Here is a 21,364-nt window from a genome sequence, read left to right as displayed (position 1 = left end):
TTACGTATCCGTTTATGGTCCATGTTTTACCATTGTCACGTCAACATCCGGTTTTGAAAAATGTGACTTTAAAAAGGAAAATAAAGTTCTAGACAACGTCAATTTGCACAAATAAAAAGTCTTATGTAGATATGACCACGCTGATGTGCACACTTTGAATGATGCAATGCCAATTTTAACAGTTTATGACAGAACATCAAATTTTTATCAAAGTAAAGTTTAATATCGTTTTTAATCTAATGTCAATCATTGGGAGGCCATCTGATTACCATAATTGCCTTTTGTGACTTAGTCTTGGGGATTAAAATTCGGATCAGATATAAAATGTCCGGCTGGCTCAGAAAAATTTTGGAAGCCCTGGTGTGGATACATTATATGATTGTGTATATTTCAGCTACCAGATAGAGGAATTACCAATAGATGGCTCCTACTTGTTGACAGTTACTCTGAGTGTATGTTTAGAGGCCAATGCTGATTGCACTGTACAGAGAGTAGTGGCTAGTAGTCTTAAAATAGACAAACCTACATGTACATCTACTGGACAGTTTGCCATTCCAGGTAACTTAATAATTTATAGCGTGTAAACTTGAATGGGTTTTGTTCATTTTTAAAATCAGAAAGTGCAAATTGTGGAATTTTAATGATAAAAAGACATTACTTTCAGTTTTGGTTGAATTTTTAAAAAGTTTTCTGGTAGATTGCTTTTAATTTTCTACTTCAATGAATAGTTGCAGGTAGTCTTAAGTTTAACCAGCTTATGGGTTTGATAGTTACTGAAAACCACAAGTGCAAAAATAATGCCAATATACTTTGTCAAGAAATTTATCAAACTTAGATTTTTAGAAAAAATTGCCAAAAAGCCACTAGAAATGACTAAGCATGAAAAAATGTTTCTGCAAAAATAAGTAGGTTTACAATATACAATGTACCACAGTCAATATGCAAAAAGTAAAATAATAAAAATATCAAACTCTAAATGGAAATTCAAAAGTGGAAGTCCTTTATAAAATGTCAAAATCAATAGCAAAAGCAAATTTACCAAATGGTAAACAGCTGTCATATTCCTGATTTGGTACAGGGATTTCCTAATCTAGAAAATGGTTGCTTAAACCAGGTTTTCTAGCTAGCATGTTACACTGTACTAAAGCATAAATGCTTTAAATACTTGCCCCAAATTGAAGGTCATATGATGACCTTTGATTAAGAATTTCGGTTAAGTTGTAACATCATCTCTTTATGAAAATTATATTTGCAGGATTTTCAGTGACAGATTGGAAGGCTAGTAAAGGATTGGGTACATTTGATGAACTACCAGTGTATGCTGCTTCTCTCCTCATGAGTGATATGAAGATAGCCAAGTATATGAAGGATCCACAATGTACCATTGCAGCACCAGGCTGGCAATCTGAAGGTAATGACAATAGGATGAAGATCAGCAATTTTATCTTTTTTATGCTGAATTTGTTCCATGTATTGTATTTGCTAATTAATAATAAAATTGAGAATGGAAATGTGTCAGAGACAACAACCTGACCAAAGAGCAAAAAAACAATGGAAGACCACCTGGAGACGTGATTCACCTGGTCCCTAAACAAAAATGTGTAATAGTTCAGTGATAATAGACATCATACTAAACTCTGAAATAAAATTTATGAAAAAAATAAAAAATCTTACAAGACTAACAAAGGCCAGAGGCTCCTGACTTGGGACAGGCTAAAAAATGTGGCATGGTTAAGCATGTTTTGTGAGATCTCAACCCTCCCTCTATACCTCTACACAATGTATTTTTACAGGTTGTCCATTGAATGTCGACAAGCCAATGCTTCATGACAATGTAACCTGCCAAGTTACCAGTAGTTGTACTGGTGTGAAGTGTTGTGTGTACACAGAGGAACTGAACCGTAACATTGATGTGCACCTTCTACTGAACCCATGTGACCAAAGTTTGTCTCTAACCATTGATTATCTCGAGTACAACAGAAGTTTGTTTGACTTCGACTATGGTAAGTTAAATTAGTTGTATTAAGAGGGATATAAAAGAATTTGAACAAAAACGTTACATGCATTTAGTTTGTAACTATATGTAAATCAACAAAGATGCTCTGTAGAAGTAATGGACTCTCATCTGAGCACAACTTCAAATGAGAAGGATGAGTGTCATTCTAATAATGGAGCCTGAGGCTCTAGAAGATGTAACAATTTCCCACCCATTTTTTTGGGTATTTTTTGCCCAAACAAACTTTAAACTATGATTGGCACAGGTACATGTGTAACTACCACAGTATTTATAGCTAGGTATAACCATGTTATAGCCATAGGTCAGGATTTTTACCTTTTTCAATTGAGATGTTTCATTGCATCACAAGCAAGAAGTTCTTTCAAGAGCCAAAGAGTGTCATTAGTAGACTTTAATTTAAGTTTGATAGATTGTTTGCCTAAAATATAATGACTAAAATTTCAAGCATGTATGTACAGGTTGAGGTGGTACATAACACCATAAAGGGAGATAACTCTGTAAAAATCAGCTGTCATGACTGTTTTATTGTTAAGGAAACATTAAGCTTCTCAATGACCAACATTACAGCGTTCGTCAGACTGCTATATATCCAATGAAATATTTTCGATAAAGTGTGTGGTTCAAGTTTTACAAATATTTGAATCTTTGTCAAAGGGTCAGAGTAAATATTTTGTCAAAATTTTATGAAAATTAAACAAGCCTAATTAATTTTAGTCAAGATGTTTGGTACCACCTTAAATAATGAATTTGTTTGATAGGCTCTGAAAATAGTTCTTACAGGATGGAGAGTTGAATAGAAACGATTAATTAATGCTAAAAAAATATTTTCTTTGATGCATAAGGGGGAATTTAAGTGTTTCAAGTAAAGAGGGTGGTAAAGATTTATTTTTGAGCAACATGTTATGTCATTTTTAGCTCACCTGGCCCAAAGGGCCAAGTGAGCTTTTCTCATCGCTTGGCGTCCGGCGTCGTCCGGCGTCCGTCGTCCGTCGTTAGCTTTTACAAAAATCTTCTCCTCTGAAACTACTGGGCTAAATTAAACCAAACTTGGCCACAATCATCATTGGGGTATCTAGTTTAAAAATAGGGTCCGGTGACCCGGTCAACCAACCAAGATGGCCGCCATGGCTAAAAATAGAACATAGGGGTAAAATGCAGTTTTTGGCTTATAACTCAGAAACCAAAGCATTAAGAGCAAATCTGACATGGGGGTTTAATTGATTATCAGGTCAAGATCTATCTGCCCTGAAAATTTCAGATGAATCGAACAACCCGTTGTTGGGTTGCTGCCCCTGAATTGGTAATTTTAAGGAAATTTTGCTGTTTTTGGTTATTATCTTGAATAATATTATAGATAGAGATAAATTGTAAACAGCAATAATGTTCAGCAAAATAAGATTTATAAATAAGTCAACACGACCGAAATGGTCAGTTGACCCCTTTAGGAGTTATTGCCCTTTATAGTCAATTTTTAACCATTTTTCGTAAATCTGAGTAATCTTTTACAAAAATCTTCTAATCTGAAACTACTGGGCCAAATTAAACCAAACTTGGCCACAATCATCATTGGGGTATCTAGTTTAAAAACTGTGTCTGGTGACTTGGTCAACCAACCAAGATGGCCGCCATGGCTAAAAATAGATAATAGGGGTAAAATGCAGTTTTTGGCTTATAAAATCAAAATCCAAAGTATTAAGAGCAAATCTGATGTGGAGTTAAATTGTTTATCAGGTCAAGATCTATCTGCCTTGAAAATTTCAGATGAATCTAACAACCCGTTGTAGGGTTGCTGCCCCTGAATTGGTAATTTTAAGGAAATTTTGCTGTGTTTGGTTATTATCTTGAATATTATTATAGATAGAGATAAACTGTGAACAGCAATAATGTTCAGCAAAGTAAGATTTACAAATAAGTCAACACGACCGATATGGGTAGTTGACCCCTTTAGGATTTATTGCCCTTTATAGTCAATTTTTACATTTTTCATAAATTTTTGTAGATTTTTAGCAAATATTTTCCACTCTAATTACTGCGCCAAGTTCATTACAGATAGAGATAATTGTAGCAACAAGAATGTTCGGTAAAGTAAAATTTATAAACACATCACCATCATCAAAACACAATTTTGTAATGAATTTATCTGTGTCCATTGTTTAATATGCACATACACCAAGGTGAGCGACACAGGCTCTTGAGAGCCTCTAGTTATTTCACATGCAGCTGTGAAAAAGGTTCGTTATTCACAGTGTACCATGAAATCGTTAAAAAAATCAACATGCAATACATTTTTAATTGTTCATTCATTGAGAAATGGCAATTTTATTTCACGTTCTTTCGTGCAGATACCACCCCTTTACGCCCCTCAGTAAAGAATGAATGTATTCTAAAATTAATCTAAATTGAACAAGTTGTATGGTATACATATTGTTTTAATCTATTACAGGAAGTTTACAGAAGTTCTACATGGAAAATGTTGTACGAATAGAGTGAGTATCATTATTTGATATGCAAAAAATTAAAGAGAGATAATTTCTTATAACCAAAGTGATTTTGGATTTCTATATAAAAAATAACTAAAAGGATATATAAACAGACTTCAAGTAGAATTCTGTAACTGTTAGAAAGGAGAAGTATTTTAATCACACCTTTTCTCTATAGTCATATTTGATGCATATTCCCAAATGAAATATTTACTACAGAGCCAATTACTGAATTCTTATTAGATGCCTATTAAATATTAGATTTGATTCTGATAACAACTTCTATATAACATGCACTCTTGTTTAATTTTTCTTCTTGTTGCAATAGTATTCATCATAAGATATTATGATATTGTAATTTGCCTGATTTTATATTATCAACCAATATTTCAGTTACATGATTTATGATCTGACCAATGAATTCCAGTACCTTGTTGACATGAATATCAGTGTTTGCTATGAGTCGTCAGCACCATGTGAATTAGAATCAATGGTGTTCCATAGTTCTGTTTTGTATAAAAAGCCGTGTCAATGGAAAACAGGCTTCAGAGATCCAAGTAAGTGAATATTACTAAGATTTCTAGGATCTGATTGGTTCTCTTTCTGATCATTCATAAAATATTTGCCACTAGACCTCAATCAACCAGCAATTGTCATCTAGGAATTGTCAATTTTTTTCTTTATCTGATTTTATGAATTAAAAGAGATGTGGAAAATAGGTCAACGATTTTGAAACTTTAATAAAGATATTATTAAACTATAGGACATCTAGAGGTAAACATGCCTTCTTTTTCAATATTTTAAAGATGTCTACAAAATATGTCTTCAAGTCTTGTATATTTTATTTGTTACATGATTATGAATGTAAAAAATGTAAAGAAATATGATGTTCTTCCTGCATATCTGTGATATAATAATTTCAAAATATTTTTTCAAATCATCATGAAAAATATTAATACGGAAGTAAACATGTAGTTTACATATTGGACTTGTTTATAGTTTTAATGCTGGTTAAAAGAGAAAAGGAATAAATTAAATAAAGAAATATAGATTTTTTTCTGATGGAGAAGCAAAGTTGACTGATTTCAAGAAATAAAACCCAAATATTTGGAATTTATAATGACTATCTTACAGATTTCTCTGAGTCTGGTTGGAGAAATGAGATGAACATTACATCTGATGCCCAGCTGTTCCCTGTAGACATAGCCAGACTGACAGAGGCTTTATTTGTTGGACCTTACCTGGCAGATACACCTTGTCAGGGATACAATTCACCATACACAGGAGCTATTAATGGATGGAAAGATGGTAGGTTTATGGCATAAAAGGAAGTGTTTTTTTTCTTCTGCTACTGCAAACAGTGACAGAAGTGAGAATTTAGGCATCAATGTCAGCAATTGTAAAAGTTTGTGATTATGTGATTAAGAAACACCTATGTGTATAAACATTGTTTTCTAAGAATGTTTTCTTGATATGACCCAAATATTTGGAATCAAACTGTTAACTAAAATGAATATCTTATAGATATACAATTCACCATACACAGGATTCATTGATAAATGAATAGATGGTAGGTTTCATGATTAAAATTTTTGTTTCAACTGCAATAAGTTATACTTTGCATGAACATCAACAATTGTTAAAATTTGTGATTGGATGACATATCCATGTGTTACCAAATAGTTTTAAAAAAAAAACCAATTGTGTATTAATTTTATTCTTATGACGGTGCCCTAGGCACCGAAACATGTTGATCAATAAAATTTCTGCAGCAGTCCCTAAAGTGTTGTTTTTATAAGGCTCTCTACATTTTATATATTTTATCATAACGACCCTGCATACCTGAGGTATTCACCTTAGGGACTCTATTGTACTACAGATTCACCAGGCATTGGTTCACTTTCCTTTGTAAAGAAATTAATTGTTTTAAAATTTTTGGTACATTTTGTAATGTAAATGTACTAGCATCCAGAGGAAAACAGTGTGCCAAGAGAGAACCTCTGACATTTGGCAGGATAACTATTACACTTAGAATAGCTTTACAGAAATACATGTTATGTTGAAATGTAAACTCGACAAGCTCATCTTCAAGATTGTACAATGTATTGCTGTCTACCCCATTCTGCAGTAGATTGCCTTAAATGTTAAATTTTGATAAGATTCAATGATAAACATATTTTCTACATTACAGAATGCTCAGCCTCTAACTTAGAGAACTTACCATCCAGTACACTGAAGTGTTACATACCTGCCACTTGTAGTTTTATCAGATGTTGCCATGAAGTTGGCCTGCTGGGTACACCCATGGAAACAGAGCTAGAAATTGACTCTTGTAACTTTGAACTGTCAGTCAGGATTGAAAAACTGAAGTTTAAAGTTCCCTTCCATGACTATCAATGGGGTGAGTTTAAGTTGAAGTTTGGTACTTAGACATTTCATTTTTGTGAGAAGAGTGAGAATATGGAATGAAAAGTAGATATTCAAAATATTTTTCTACTGTACAATTTATATTGACTTTGGAAATGTGAATTAGGAAATTTCTGCTATTTCCTGGTGTGATATATACATGAAAAATATGTTAATTCATATATAAGAGAGAGACAAAAGATACCAGAGAGACATACACCTTATCGCTATAAGCCTACTCGGCCGGCCGACCCGGCCACTTGACCTTTTGACGCATACAACAATCACACTTTTTCATTGTGGCATCAGATATATTGTTTTATGACGTCAAAATTTTACGGGAACCTGTGTGATATCCAGTAATGGCGGACAAATAGTATAAGGTGTATTCAAACTCATAATAAGTTAACTGGAAGATAAGCTGGCAATGTCATGACTAAAAAAAGAAGAAAAAAAAACAACAAACAAACAATTGTACACACAACATAGAAAACTAAATACTAAGCAACACAAACTCCACCAAAAACTGGGGATTAAGTCGTGTGCTCTGGAAGGGTAAACAGATCCTGCTTCACATGTGGCACCCAACTACCATTACATAAATTAATTGTTATGGAATATAAGATTATTTTTTCAGGACCCTATTCTTTGTAATGAAATTGTTATTTCATATTTTATTTCCTCTTGGAGTGAACGTGTACTTTCTTAATATCAATCGTAAGCTTTTGAAATTTGATATTGAATATACATTAATATATGGGTGAATCATACTTACAATGTTTTCCTCAATTTACAGGAGTAATACAAAGTATGGATCTGTTTGGTTTGTTAACCATGGAGTAAGTATTGATTGATCAAAATCAAAGGTTTCCATGTAATGTTTCTGATATAAGACACCGCTGTTAATAATTGCAAAAAATATGATTTGATGTAAATTCTGTTGATAATTTTATTTATAAATTGTAGTAGACTTCCAATTGTGACATTTAAGTAATCATGTATAATTAATAAACATTAAGAGGCCAACAAACAATCATCAATAATGAACAAGTTTTATAACAGCATACTGAGCACTAAATTGTTCTCAATCTTAATTTGACATAATGTATGGGATCTGTCTTTCTATAGAAGTCAAACACACTAAGATATAACTAAAGACAATCGTTTATTTGGCTTATGATTTGAGATCTGTTTATGTGACAGAGCCTCCAATTTATCTTGAAAAGTGGGGACAAAATTGATTAAAGAAAGAGGAAAAATAGGAATCTGTATTAAGAAAGCACTTACTTATGCTTATAAAATGTTCTTTTTGAATTAAGAAGAGCACAAATTAAACAAAACAATAAAAACATATAATATCTTTTTCCTACAGTTTCATCATAGAGAATCTATATGAGTCCAGACAGTTCTTGGTTTCTATGAATCTTACATTATCATATGAATCTGCTGGACCGGTTGAAGCAGCTAACATACTAATGGACAAAACCCTTATATCAAAGAAGCAATGTGATTGGAGCTCAGACTTCCATATTTCTAGTTAGTATATTAATATAGGAGTTTGATTTCCAGGAACTACAAATATTTGATTTCATATTGTAACTTTATTTTAGATGTGTTCACATGTATTAAGAGGAAGATCTTGATTGATTTTAAAGTCACTAGATCTAAGTTCAAGGTCATATCTAATAAAAACAATTTTTTGTCAACAAGTATTTCTAATTAAAATCTTAACAGAAAAGAATCACAAATGTAAACAGAAAACAAACCATTCCATTAGGTCTGTATATTCTTTTCTCTTTATATGAGGGCTTTACTTGAGCTTGCTCACTAAAAGTATTGTTGTTATATATAAGAATGCTCATTATGTTTTTAACACAATTCTAATGTACTTTTTATCATATAACTCTTAATACAATTTGAGAAATTGAAAATTGCTTAATTTTAGAAAAATATTTCAGGTTTTTCATTGAACGCATACTTGTTAAACAGAAACCACAGACCTACTGACCCCTTGACACCAAACTTGTTACTACAGTTTATGGAAGATACCAACCTGGCACCATTTATGCAGGATGAAATGTGTAACAGAACTGGTGCCCTGTATAACAATGAATCATGGACACAAGGTATGAAACAAATGTTTATCTTATTTCATAGCATCAACTTTTCAAACCTATAAAATTTCAGATCTTTCTCTGAGGAATAAAGTCAATAGGAAAATGTGCTGTCGAACCTTTTTAAGAAATTTTATGGTATTTTGCAGTAATAGAAATATTAATAAAACTGAACTTTTGATTGAATCACAACGTAAATTGAACAAAAGAAAATGATTTGATCGATTCGCATGAAAATTTTGGTGAATTGTATATATATATTTACATACTAAGTTCCCATTGAATTTTGTCAAGCCTGTCACTTTTGTTGCAGAAAGCTTGACATAGGTATAGTGAACCTGTGGTGAACTCGGCAGTGGTGTTAACTTACTTCTCAAAAGCTTTTGATTTTAGAAGGGGGAAGACCTGGATGCCTGATACTTTGTGTATAGATGCCTCATTTTTTGTAATGTTAAATTCTCTCTTATTATAAGTAATAGGATAACTATATTTGGTATGTGCGTACATTGCAAGGTCCTCATGCCCATCAGTTTTCACTTGACTTCGACCTCATTTCATTGATCAGTATACAAGGTTAAGTTTTGGTGGTCAAGTCCATATCTCAGATACTATAAGCAATAAGTCTAGTATATTCGGTGTATGGAAGGACTGTAAGGTGTACATGTTCAACTGGCAGGTGTCATCTGACCGTGACCTCATTTTCATCGTTTAGTGGTCAAAGTTCAGTTTTTGAGTTTTGGTCTTTTTTTTAATACTATATACAATAGGTCAACTATATTTGGTGTATACAAATATTTTATGATCTATAGGTCAGTCATGCAGGTTTTATTTGAAATTGACCTCATTTTCATGGTTTATTGTTGAGCCTGCAACTTTTGTTGCAGAAAGCTCGACATAGGGATAGTGATCCGGCGGCGGTGTTAGCTAATTACTTAAAAGCTTTATATTTTAGAAGGTAGAAGACCTGGATGCTTCATACTTTGTATATAGATGCCCCATGTTACGAACTTTCTGTCAGTCACATGTCCAATGTCCTTGCCCTCATTTTCATGGTTCAGTGACTACTTGAAAAAAAAGTTAATATTTTTTGTAATGTTAAATTCTCTCTTAATATAAGTAATTGGATAACTATATTTGGTATGTGCGTACCTTGCAAGGTCCTCATGCCCGTCAGACAGTTTTCCCTTGACCTCGACCTCAATTCATGGATCAGTGAACAAGGTTAAGTTTTGGTGGTCAAGTCCATATCTCAGATACTATAAGCAATAGGGCTAGTATATTCAGTGTATGGAAGGACTGTAAGGTGTACATGTCCAACTGGCAGGTGTCATCTGACCTTGACCTCATTTTCATGGTTCAGTGGTTATAGTTAAGTTTTTGTGTTTTTGTCTGTTTTTCGTATACTATATGCAATAGGTCTTCTATATTTGGTGTATGGAATGATTGTAAGGTGTACATGTCTACTGACCTTGACCTCATTTTCATGGTTCAGTGGTGAAAGTTAAGTTTTTGAGATTTGGTCTATTCTTCTAATTATACCCCACGCAACGAGTTGCGGAGGGTATAATGTTTTTGACCCGTCCGTCCATCCATCCGTTAGTCCGTCTGTCAGTCCGTCTGTCCGTCTGTCCGTCTGTCCGTCCGTCAGTCCTGTTTCTTGTCATTGCAACTCCTCTCAAACCACACAACAGAATTTCACGAAACCTTTTCAGATAATAAGGACATACTATGTAGTTGTGCATATCGACGGGAAATTACGATTCAATTTTTTTTCTAGGAGTTACGCCCCTTTGAACTTATTTACTTTAATTTACTACTGCAACAGTTTGTCATTGCAACTCCTCTCAAACCACACAACAGATTTCACGAAACCTTTTCAGATAATAAGGACATACTATGTAGTTGTGCATATCGACGGGAAATTGCGATTCAATTTTTTTTCTAGGAGTTACGCCCCTTTGAACTTATTTGCTTCAATGTACTACTGCAACAGTTTGTCATCGCAACTTCTCTCAAACCACACAACAGAATTTCACGAAACCTTTTCAGATAATAAGGACATACTATGTAGTTGTGCATATCGACAGGAAATTGCGATTTCATTTTTTTTCTAGGAGTTACGCCCCTTTGAACTTATTTACTTTAATGTACTACTGCAACAGTTTGTCATCGCAACTCCTCTCTAACCACACAACAGAATTTCACGAAACCTTTTCAGATAATAAGGACATACTATGTTGTTGTGCATATCAACGGGAAATTGCGATTCATTTTTTTTTCTAGGAGTTACGCCCCTTTGAACTTATTTGCTTCAATGTACTACTGCAACAGTTTGTCATCGCAACTCCTCTCTAACCACACAACAGAATTTCACGAAACCTTTTCAGATAATAAGGACATACTATGTTGTTGTGCATATCAACGGGAAATTGTGATTCAATTTTTTTACTAGGAGTTATGCTCCTTTGAACTTATTTGCTTCAATGTACTTCTGCAACAGTTTGTCATCGCAACTCCTCTCAAACCACACAACAGAATTTCACGTAACCTTTTCAGATAATAAGGACATACAATGTAGTTGTGCATATCGACGGGAAATTGCAATTCAATTTTTTTACTAGGAGTTAAGCCCCTTTGAACTTATTTGCTTCAATGTACTTCTGCAACAGTTTGTCATCGCAACTCCTCTGAAACTTCACAACAGAATTTCATGAAATTTTTTACATAATAAGGACATACTATTTAAATGTGCATATTGGCAGGAAATTAATTTTTCTTATACAATTTCTTTTTCTTACACTTATTTAATTTCTCCAATGACAATGTGGGGACGTGGGGTATGTGAGCCTGCTCACTAAGGTTCTTTAATTATTATGCATTAGGTCAACTATATTTGGTGTATGGAAATATTTTATGATCTATATGTCTGTTACGCAGGTTTTATCTGACCTTGACCTCATTTTCACGGCTTATTGCTCAGTGTTAAGTTCTTGTGTTTTGGTCTGTTTTTCTGAATTTATAAGCAATAAGAATGATTTTATTAAGTCAAATTTATTTGTTGTATTGAAGAATTGTTAGCTGTACATGTCAGCCTGGCATGGTTCATCTGACCTTGACCTCATTTTCATGGTTCATTGATCAATATTTTGTTTTCTTGGTTAATGTTGAGTTTATGTGACAGTTGTAATAAAGCTTTATATTTGGTCTATCAACATAATATCTATGATTAATAAAGAAGGCGAGACATTTCAGCGAGTGCACTCTTGTTACCAAATGTTAAGTATTTGTGTTTTGGTCTGTTTTACTTAATATATTTGATATACTTAATATATATAAATATATTTGTTGTATGAAAGAATTGTTAGCTGTACATGTCTGCCTGACCTTGACCTCATTTTCATGGTTCATTGATCAATGTTTAGTTTTCTTGGTTGAGGATATGTGACAGTTGTAATAAAGATTTATATTTAGGACTATCAACATAATATCAATGATTATTAAAGAAGGCATGACATTTCAGAGTGTGCACTCTTGTCTTAACAGGGGTTCAAATTAACATTTGGTATTGGAAGGTCCTATAATTGACACTCCATACTGAAAGGTCAACAACCAAATTTCCAGTTCCTACTTTTACTTGAAAAATTTCATTACTCAGTAAGATACAAAAGTAATGGGCTTTTGGTTTTATGTTAGCTTGTTTCATTTTCAGTGTCACTGTTGTATAACATGTTTAATAACAGATGTTACTGTCTTGTATATTATGAATTCCGAAAATGTTTAATTTTTTTTGGTATTGGGGAGGGTGTCACTGTGGGTGAGTGTGTTGTCTCAACAATTGGTAATTAATTTCTTATTATACCATTATTTGCTACAATGTTTTTTGTTTTTTTTACTATATTTTAAAGGACTGTATGTATCTTTTTTTATATTGTTTAATCTGAGTATACAATTAAAATAGCAGTTCCATTTCAAAGCTGTTTTTAAGTGTATCATATATAGTTTCACTATTTGTGAAAATAAAGCAATAAACTTCCAGCTTTTTACGGGCCCTTCAAAATTGGGAAGAAATTACCCCTTGGAATTGAAGTAAAAACCTCTACATGTAATATCAACATTTATTAATGATAAAGAAAATTACAATCCCATTGCATTGAATTTTGAGTTTCTGTGTAAAATATTACTTGCTTTTTCTTCCTTTATCATATATCTTTTGTTTTTCAATTCTAGTGTTATCATTTCATCAAAGATGTATTTTGTCACCTGCCTAAAAAAAAAAATTTTAAATTTTATTTGATTTGCAAACCCAGAATTACCCTTATCTGCCCCCAGAATTTTATCTGGTATTGTCATTGTCTTCATTTCAGGTTTAGGAATCCATTGTTTTTCAATGTTGTTTGTCTGTCATTTACGATTTTACTTGGATATGCACATTACTTGTCAACTTGCAAATGTTGTAGGTTGCAGACCTCGAACCACTGCTAATTTGAATCCCTGCTTAAACTATAAGTAATAGGTCAACTATATAGTTTTAAGGAGGGATTGAAAGTTTCTGATATTTTCTCCTTTACACCGATTCCTATAATTTATGGTTTATATGTATTTCATATGTATAAAGAGGACAAAATTGTCCACTTCTGGTAGTTGAGTTTAAACATATTTATTTATAGTGGATTGTGAAACAAGTTATTGCAACTTTTATTTGTCCCTTTCCACTTTGCGTGTGTGAGTGCTGCCTTGTAGCAGCATTAGCCTGCTCTTTTTTAAAATCTACACACAACCCATATGGCTCTCTCTTAACACAGGTCAGCCAATTATTGTCCCCTTCCAATGGACAATCATCGTTTTCTCAAGACCATACTCACAAATGGTGTCGAGGGAGATCCCAAAATTCAGTCTCTGAAATTTTCTCCCCCAATATGGGGATCAAACCGGGTACATTTGTGTTAGTAGTCTGATGCACTAACCACTTCTGGTGTCAAATGAGAGCTTACAATCTAATAATTAAAGAAATATATGGTTTCTTATTACTTATACATTAAATGAGTGCAAAAATAAGTTATTTTCATTTAAATAATCTCACTTCCAACCTAAAGCAAGAGATATTTTATGATTTATCATGAACCAGCAAGAAATTATAGAAATTGTAAAAATCTTGATTTTAAAATAGTCCTGCGACCTTGACCTCAATTTCAAAGACATCAAATCACAACAACCCAGATCTTTTACATGTATGATGGAGAAGTTATACTGATTTCAAATATATATGGTTTAACAACATTTACGGTACCAATTTTCTTGCACCAGATGCACATGTCTCTTCAGTGATGCTTGTGACCAAAATATTTGAAATCCAAAGCTTATAAAAGATGAACAGCTATAAGCTTTGAATTAGGGAAATACATTCCTTAATTTATAATAATTTCTAATATTTTGTAACAGCAAATTTTAATAACATGACTAACAGTCCACCAGCAGAGGCATCGACCCAGTGGTAGTAATAACATTAACGGTATCATTTTTCCTTCACCAGATGGGTATTTCAACAATACATGTCTCTTCACTGATGCTCGTGACCAAAATATTTGAAATCCAAAGCTTAAAACTCCCATAAAAGATCACAGAAACACTGACTCAAATGCATCAAAGTTGCAACATATTATAACCAATTTTTTTACAAAAACCTTTTATTGCAGTATCTGTGGAATAAAAATAACATGTGAAGGTCAAAATAAAGAACATGACCTTTCTCCTAACGGTCCAAGAACTACATAAGATGTCATTGGATCACTTCTATCTCATTTGACTGAAGCAATCCTTTAGGTAAAACAAACAAATTGCAACAAAACAAACAATTTCCTGTATGGTTACAAAAGAATAAAAACAACAAGAAAAAGAAAGTGTTGGGAGATAAATCCTAGAGTAGGTTTTCAACTAGGCAGAGTTAATTGTGATACTGTAATCCCTATGTCATGGGTAAAAATCCTTTTATTAAAATGTGTCTTGAAATAAAACAAAAAACATCTCAGACGTGGATAAATGAATAGTTAGAACAAATATAAAAGGTCTCCCCATGAATAGTGGAAAGACTTTATAAAATATAAAATACAGAAGGACTATCACTTTTATTTATTTCATTTCTCATGTTAATAACTAAGCAATATAAACTGCTGAGAAATAGGAATAGTTGTTACCATAGGTTTTATATGAACCACTGCTTCTCACTGAAACTTTATCTCCTTTCTCAAGGTCTAGCACAGGAGTGGCAGTTTCAGTTCCTCCATGGATCTGTGGACCATGCAGGTTCATGAGGTTTGCTCCATTTTTACTGATGTAAGCGTCTAAGTAGCCACCACCATTAGACATGACTGTTGCAGAAATAAGATATAGTCCTGACTTTGTTGCTGTAAATATTCCTGTCTTTGGATTATATCCTCTTCCTTGGTTCAAAATTACCCTGTCATATTTAATTGGGTAAGCTTTCGTAAGAGTTAATGTTCTTGCCAATGTTGCTGTGAAAGCAGGTCTGTCTTTTTCATTTTTTTTCCCTAAAAAGATGAAACAGTTGTAAATTAGGAAAATTATATTGTTTTGAAGGTCTTGCAAACCAATTCTTACTTAGTAAACTCTTTTATATCATTTTAAATCAGTGGATTGAGCCTGGAATCCATTTCTATATTTGTGATAGAACATTGCAGTATTCTTTTTAAGATAGCTCATCAAATGGTAGTTTTAAATGACCTTGACTGTGGCTATACAGCCCTTGCATAGTCGCCTTATTAAGATGGCTACAACAAATGGAAGTTTTAAATGACCTTTACTGTGGCTATACAGCCCTTGAATAGTCGCCTTATTAAGATGGCTTCAACAAATGGAAGTTTTAAATGACCTTGACTGGCTATACAGCCCTTGCATAGTCGCCTTATTAATATGGCTACAACAAATGGAAGTTTTTAACGACCTTAACTGGCTATGTTCCGGACCATGTGAGTATTTGGACCATACGTTATGGTCATGACCATATGCTTGTACTCATATGGTCCGACCATAAGCGTAAGGTCCAACCGTACGCGTATTTTCGGACTATATGAGTATATACTCGTTCGGTTTTAAACGGGTTGGACCATATGAGTATTTGGACCATATAGGTATATTTTTCAATAATATGCATGAGAAAATTTTATAAAATAACAATGATTGCTACATGCAATTGTATTATTTACAATTCAAATAACATTAAATATTGATTCCAAAGTTAGTATTCATCGCTATTTTCCACACGGTACCATAGCTTTTCTTTGGGTCCTTGGCCATTCCGATGTGTCTACGGTGAAAAAGCTCTAGATCTCCAATATCGTTACATGACTGAAGTACAACGTATTACCAAAAATATAAAAAAATAAACTAGTTTCCTTGACAGTGACGACATTCATTTTTTTACAAAACATGTATAAAGATAAAAAATTATAAACATTGCACTACTAATGCTAATTATATTAAGTTTCAAAAGTAAGCAATTTATTAGACTCTTTATCCTGTCGACTTTTACGTCAGGTTATAATAAAACAGTTGACTTCTTGTATAACAGTTCATTAATATATTTTTGAAAGTTATCTTCCCAGGTCGACAGTTTGCCATTCACTCGTAATAACATATCGGTAATGATAAAAAATGTGTTTACTATAGTTTTGACTATTGATGAAGTTTACTGTGTGAAACTGCTTATTTAATTTGTTAATCTTGTTAATACTAATTTTTAATGAAATAATGACCTTTGGTATTGTCTTTTAATGACGTTACAACTAGAAGGGTTATATAAAGAGGTAAGCATAAATGTACCTGTTAATTACCCCGACCATATGAGTATATACCCATATGATCATGACCATACGCGTATAGTCCAAATACTCATATGGTCCGGAACAGCTATACAGCCCTGCACAGTCAGTACGATGGCTTGAGAATCTATCTTGGATTTGAAAAAGCAGATAACAATCGGTATAGATCTTAGATGAAATGTGCAAAGGAGTAGGGGCTTTAAGGCCTAGTTTAGGCCCAAGAAAATAAAATGTTTGATAACTATTTCAAATTGGCACATAATTTTTAGAAATGAAAAGGGTCAAGAAATATAAATAAAAAACATAAAGATTTTTATCTTATGACGTCACAATTATGTCATAATTTGTACTACTTTCACAAAAATGATGAAAAATACAGAACTTATGCAGTTTTCTATCTGTATTTCCGTTGTGGAAACATCCTGTGCAGCTGAGAAACAACAAAATAATTTAACAGAAGCTTTATTAGGCCAACTAAAATTAATTAGTAGATTTTCATCCAAATTTTTGAAAAAAATGGGGCGGGTGGGAGGATTTTATTTTTTATAAATTTTATTTCATATAAAACCCTCATCACGAGTTCTTCATACCACGGGGTATATATGCTAGTGGAAAACAAGCTTGTTTAATGTATATACATGCTGTATAAGGAGTCCTACACTATTTTTTAAACTCTTAAATAAAAATCCCTGATTGACCAATGTTATACATGTAATTGCAGCTTTAGAAACCTATTTATGGTATACATCAAAAAGAAGAGAAATGCTCTCTTCAGTTGGACTCACAGTATACCCAGAGACATATATAGACATATATACACATGTATATATAACTCTGGTATACCTACACCAAATTTATTTTGCTTTCTAAGCAATGGTTTGTAGTCCCCATAAAATCAATAAAATTAATTGGTACAATTGTATGAAACAAAAGTATTACATGTACGAGTACAGAATAAAATGTAAACTCAGTGTTGAAAGTAATTATGATGTAAAACATGAACTTAACCAAAAAGTAGTTGTTGTTAATGACTAAATTTTGGGTATTGGGACAATTACAGAGGGTGTTTGCTGTTTGTCAACAAAAACAACAGCCATGGGTAAGGGCTTGTTATAATTAAAATGCGTGTTTGTCGACTTTTTTTCTCAATATATGGTCATAAATCAAACAAGTTCGTGCTTGTTTCAATTTCTTTAATCCAGTCATGTTTTTTGTACCATATTGTTCTATGATTCTTTTGCTTTGGATATCATTCACAGTCCAAATTTCCTGACACAAAATCATTTTATGAATAAAGAAAAAAACACGGTTTTCGATTCACTTGTGACTACCGCAATTTGCGTTCAAGGACAAGGCGTTTTACTCGTAATTCGAATATTTCATGCCCTTCTCATTATCAATCTCTATTCTCGGTAGATGGTATTGTCATCGTAGAGCAGCAGAATATGTCGACTTAATCATTTGCATTAGATTACTTGAAGAAATTAATACAAATAAGAAATTTGAAACAGGAAGTTTTAAATGAAACGAAATTATTGATCGTTCCTGGTAACGGACATGAACAAAATCCGGAAATCGTATTTTTTTTAAATAAAAAAAAAATTGGGGCGGGACGATTTCGGAGGGGCGGGCTGGGATGAAAATCTAGCAATTAATTTTAATTGGCCTTATAACTATTGGCATAATCTCACCAAATATAAAGTTGTTTCTTGGGTGCGCACATACTTTTTCAATCTAAAATATACTTACATTTTGATGAAAAACAAGGAAAATCACAAGATTTAACAAAATATGCAAATGAAGCCATGATTTGTTGCCATGGTAACGTGTTCGATGTCAAATTTGTTTTGTTTTTCTTAGTACCTTATACCTAAGTCAAGTTTTTAGTAATTTAAGAATATGTATGATAACTTTTAAATTTGCAGTAATTTTTGGGCCAAATTAGGGCCTTATTAATGTAATTTTTGTGCAAGACTTTCATGTTGATATAGAAAATGATGTATTTTATCATACTTACTACTGTAGTTTGGAAAAAAACTATTTTTGGTTTGGTTTACCTTTTTTTTTTTAACTTTGCATCTTGATGGGAGGTAACTCAGAAATAAGATGAGATATCTCATTTAAAGTAATTTTTATAATAGAATGTGTTTTGATTTGCCCATTTTATTGTAATGCAAGTAAAGGTTATCTGGTGACCCAATTTTTTTTCTGTTTCTGATCTGAAAGCATGATATAAGACCTATCTTCTTACATTTCTTTAAATTCTATTTAAGAAATAATTCCTTCATGTCATGCTCTATGCTCATTTTAACATGGGTAGGCATTATATTTGTCGATATTTTACACTGAGCGTTAGCTACCAATGTTTAGCTGTTCCCATTTCCTCCCCGAGGAGTCTGTATATTACATTTCATATTTGATAAGTTTAAAAAATACGAGCAGGGTAAATATATGTTGTTCGATATTACATATATTATAAAAGTTTATGTAAGCTACTTGAATGTATATATTTTATAGGATAACGGTTGAAATAACTGTAATATAAACATAAATTTGTGGGCATGTGTCAAACATATTTTGTGCTCATTAGAACACGGCTTTGTTTACAAAGCGTAATAAGGACGTCATATTAGAATGTGTATTATTCTTTTTATCCCATAATTGGTTTTCCATCTTTTACAAAATCTGACAATTTTGCACACCCCATAGCATGAAAAAGAACTTGGTAATCCATACTTTTTTATTACAGTTTTTGAAAAATATTTTGACAAATGGTTAATAAAATCTATGGAATTTTAGTCCGCCCATCTACCTTAAGTATACCATGTATACATAGAGATGTTGACTAATAATTATACTGAAATTATATTGAAATAAGCTATTTACCTGATATTTGAGATCCAGACTTAATGGCAGCCATCATATCCACTAACTTGTCAACTATCTTGTTTTCTGAAAATGAAAGTTCAAATTAAAATTTGATTTATTTAGAGACTTTTTATTATATATTGAAAAGAAGCATGATATATATATTACTTTTGACAAATGATTAAAAAACTATGGATTGTGATTTGAACAGCCCCCCCCCCCCCCCCCCCCCCATATCAACCTTAAGTATTCAGAGAAATTAGAAATGTTGACTAATAATTAAATTATATTGAAATTAACTATTTACCTGATATTTGAGATCCAGATTTAATGGCAACCATCATATCCACTAAGTTGTCAAATATCTTGTTTTCTGAAAATAAAAGTTCAAATTAAAATTTGATTTATTTAGACTAGAGTGGGGTAGGGGCTATATGGTGACTGATTCTGGATTCCCAATGAATTAAATGGCAAATCCTGAACTTACAATAAACTAATGTGTCTGATCCTGCATCATGATAAAATAAAATCTGAATTACTGAAGATTTAACTGATATTCCCTGTGTCATCACAATTAGACATCACAAATCCTCATTCCCAAAATGGACCTTCTGCCCTTCTAGACTCGGCATGGGTTAAATTTTGAAAAATTGTAAAGATAACTTTTTATTTTTGAAGACTATGTTTATCTACTGATGTCTATTAGTTTTAATTTGATTGCTGTGTTAACTTTTGATTATCCTACTTTCCGTTTCAATCATTACAGTTTAAATAGTTAGTTTTTCTTGAAATTGAACGATTACTAACAAAATGATTTGTTAACATATGCAGGTTTATTTTTTATAATGTTAATATGGAAACTTACCAAGTTTTGGGCATGATCCACTTTCTACTTCTTTGGCAAGCATTGAAATCAACAACAGACAGGTACTAAACACAAACATTTGGAAATACATCATGTTGAGCTTTTTGGAACTGTGATGTGAACCATGCAGTTTAGCTATATTATACTTTTAGAATTCCTGCTACACAGTTGCAAAATGATGATATTGCATGTTTAACACTAGAATATATGTAAGGTATTCATTACACCAGTAAAAAAAGGTACATGTATTGAGTTTCATATCACATTTTGAAAAAAAAAAGAAAAGATGAAATTGTACTTGATTTAAGACTTTTTTAAATGCTTTCTTAAAAAACAATTTTACAGAGACTGCATATGTTTTTAAGAACATCTTTATGTTGATGAAATGATACTAGTTACTGGAATTGTGTCATTTTGGATGTGATCACCAGTTACAACCAAAACATCTGTCATTATTGTGCATGTGAAAAATTTGAAGAAAAACAAATTTACCTAAAGTTATTTCATTACTTTCCAAGGCAAGAAGTAAAGATTCTTTATTTTAAGCTCCAAACATGCAAGATTTGTGGGGAATTTCCCCAATGAGAAGTGTTGATGTGAATTTTGAAATTCTTACTAACATAAACTGAACACCTCAAAAGAGGCATTCAAATGAGTTAAAAAAGTATTTCAGCATATTCATACTCATTCAAACAATAATATTTCAGGATGAAAACACTTATAACAAAATAAGAGAAGCATTTGGTCCTCGAGCCCTATAAACCTCCCTCTTGGAGATT

At 32.5% G+C, this 21,364-nt stretch overlaps 2 protein-coding genes across 2 annotated transcripts in view; one reads left to right on the top strand and one right to left on the bottom strand.

Annotated features, from left to right (window-relative positions):
• LOC134692338 (uncharacterized) overlaps nucleotides 1-21,364 on the top strand; it is a 60,395-nt gene that overhangs the window by 2,395 nt on the left and 36,636 nt on the right. Inside the window, exons 5-14 of the mRNA XM_063552793.1 lie at nucleotides 395-558; nucleotides 1,256-1,411; nucleotides 1,794-2,003; nucleotides 4,461-4,503; nucleotides 4,891-5,054; nucleotides 5,632-5,805; nucleotides 6,689-6,898; nucleotides 7,700-7,742; nucleotides 8,276-8,439; nucleotides 8,862-9,029. Of these exons, the coding sequence (XP_063408863.1) occupies nucleotides 395-558; nucleotides 1,256-1,411; nucleotides 1,794-2,003; nucleotides 4,461-4,503; nucleotides 4,891-5,054; nucleotides 5,632-5,805; nucleotides 6,689-6,898; nucleotides 7,700-7,742; nucleotides 8,276-8,439; nucleotides 8,862-9,029 (1,496 nt within the window). The remainder of the gene's footprint in view (nucleotides 1-394; nucleotides 559-1,255; nucleotides 1,412-1,793; nucleotides 2,004-4,460; nucleotides 4,504-4,890; nucleotides 5,055-5,631; nucleotides 5,806-6,688; nucleotides 6,899-7,699; nucleotides 7,743-8,275; nucleotides 8,440-8,861; nucleotides 9,030-21,364) is intronic.
• LOC134693175 (EMILIN-2-like) lies at nucleotides 15,125-20,720 on the bottom strand. Its single transcript, XM_063553893.1, has 4 exons — nucleotides 20,586-20,720; nucleotides 20,028-20,093; nucleotides 19,739-19,804; nucleotides 15,125-15,562 (listed from the first exon to the last, which is right to left on the bottom strand). Exons 1-4 carry the CDS (start codon nucleotides 20,677-20,679, stop codon nucleotides 15,168-15,170), a joined length of 621 nt encoding a protein of 206 aa, XP_063409963.1. The 5' UTR covers nucleotides 20,680-20,720; the 3' UTR covers nucleotides 15,125-15,167.

Source organism: Mytilus trossulus, chromosome 12 (assembly GCF_036588685.1).
Source record: "Mytilus trossulus isolate FHL-02 chromosome 12, PNRI_Mtr1.1.1.hap1, whole genome shotgun sequence".
Classification (NCBI taxonomy): domain Eukaryota; kingdom Metazoa; phylum Mollusca; class Bivalvia; order Mytilida; family Mytilidae; genus Mytilus; species Mytilus trossulus.
Note: the sequence above shows the minus strand (reverse complement) of the source record. Positions and strands in the feature narration are given on the sequence as shown.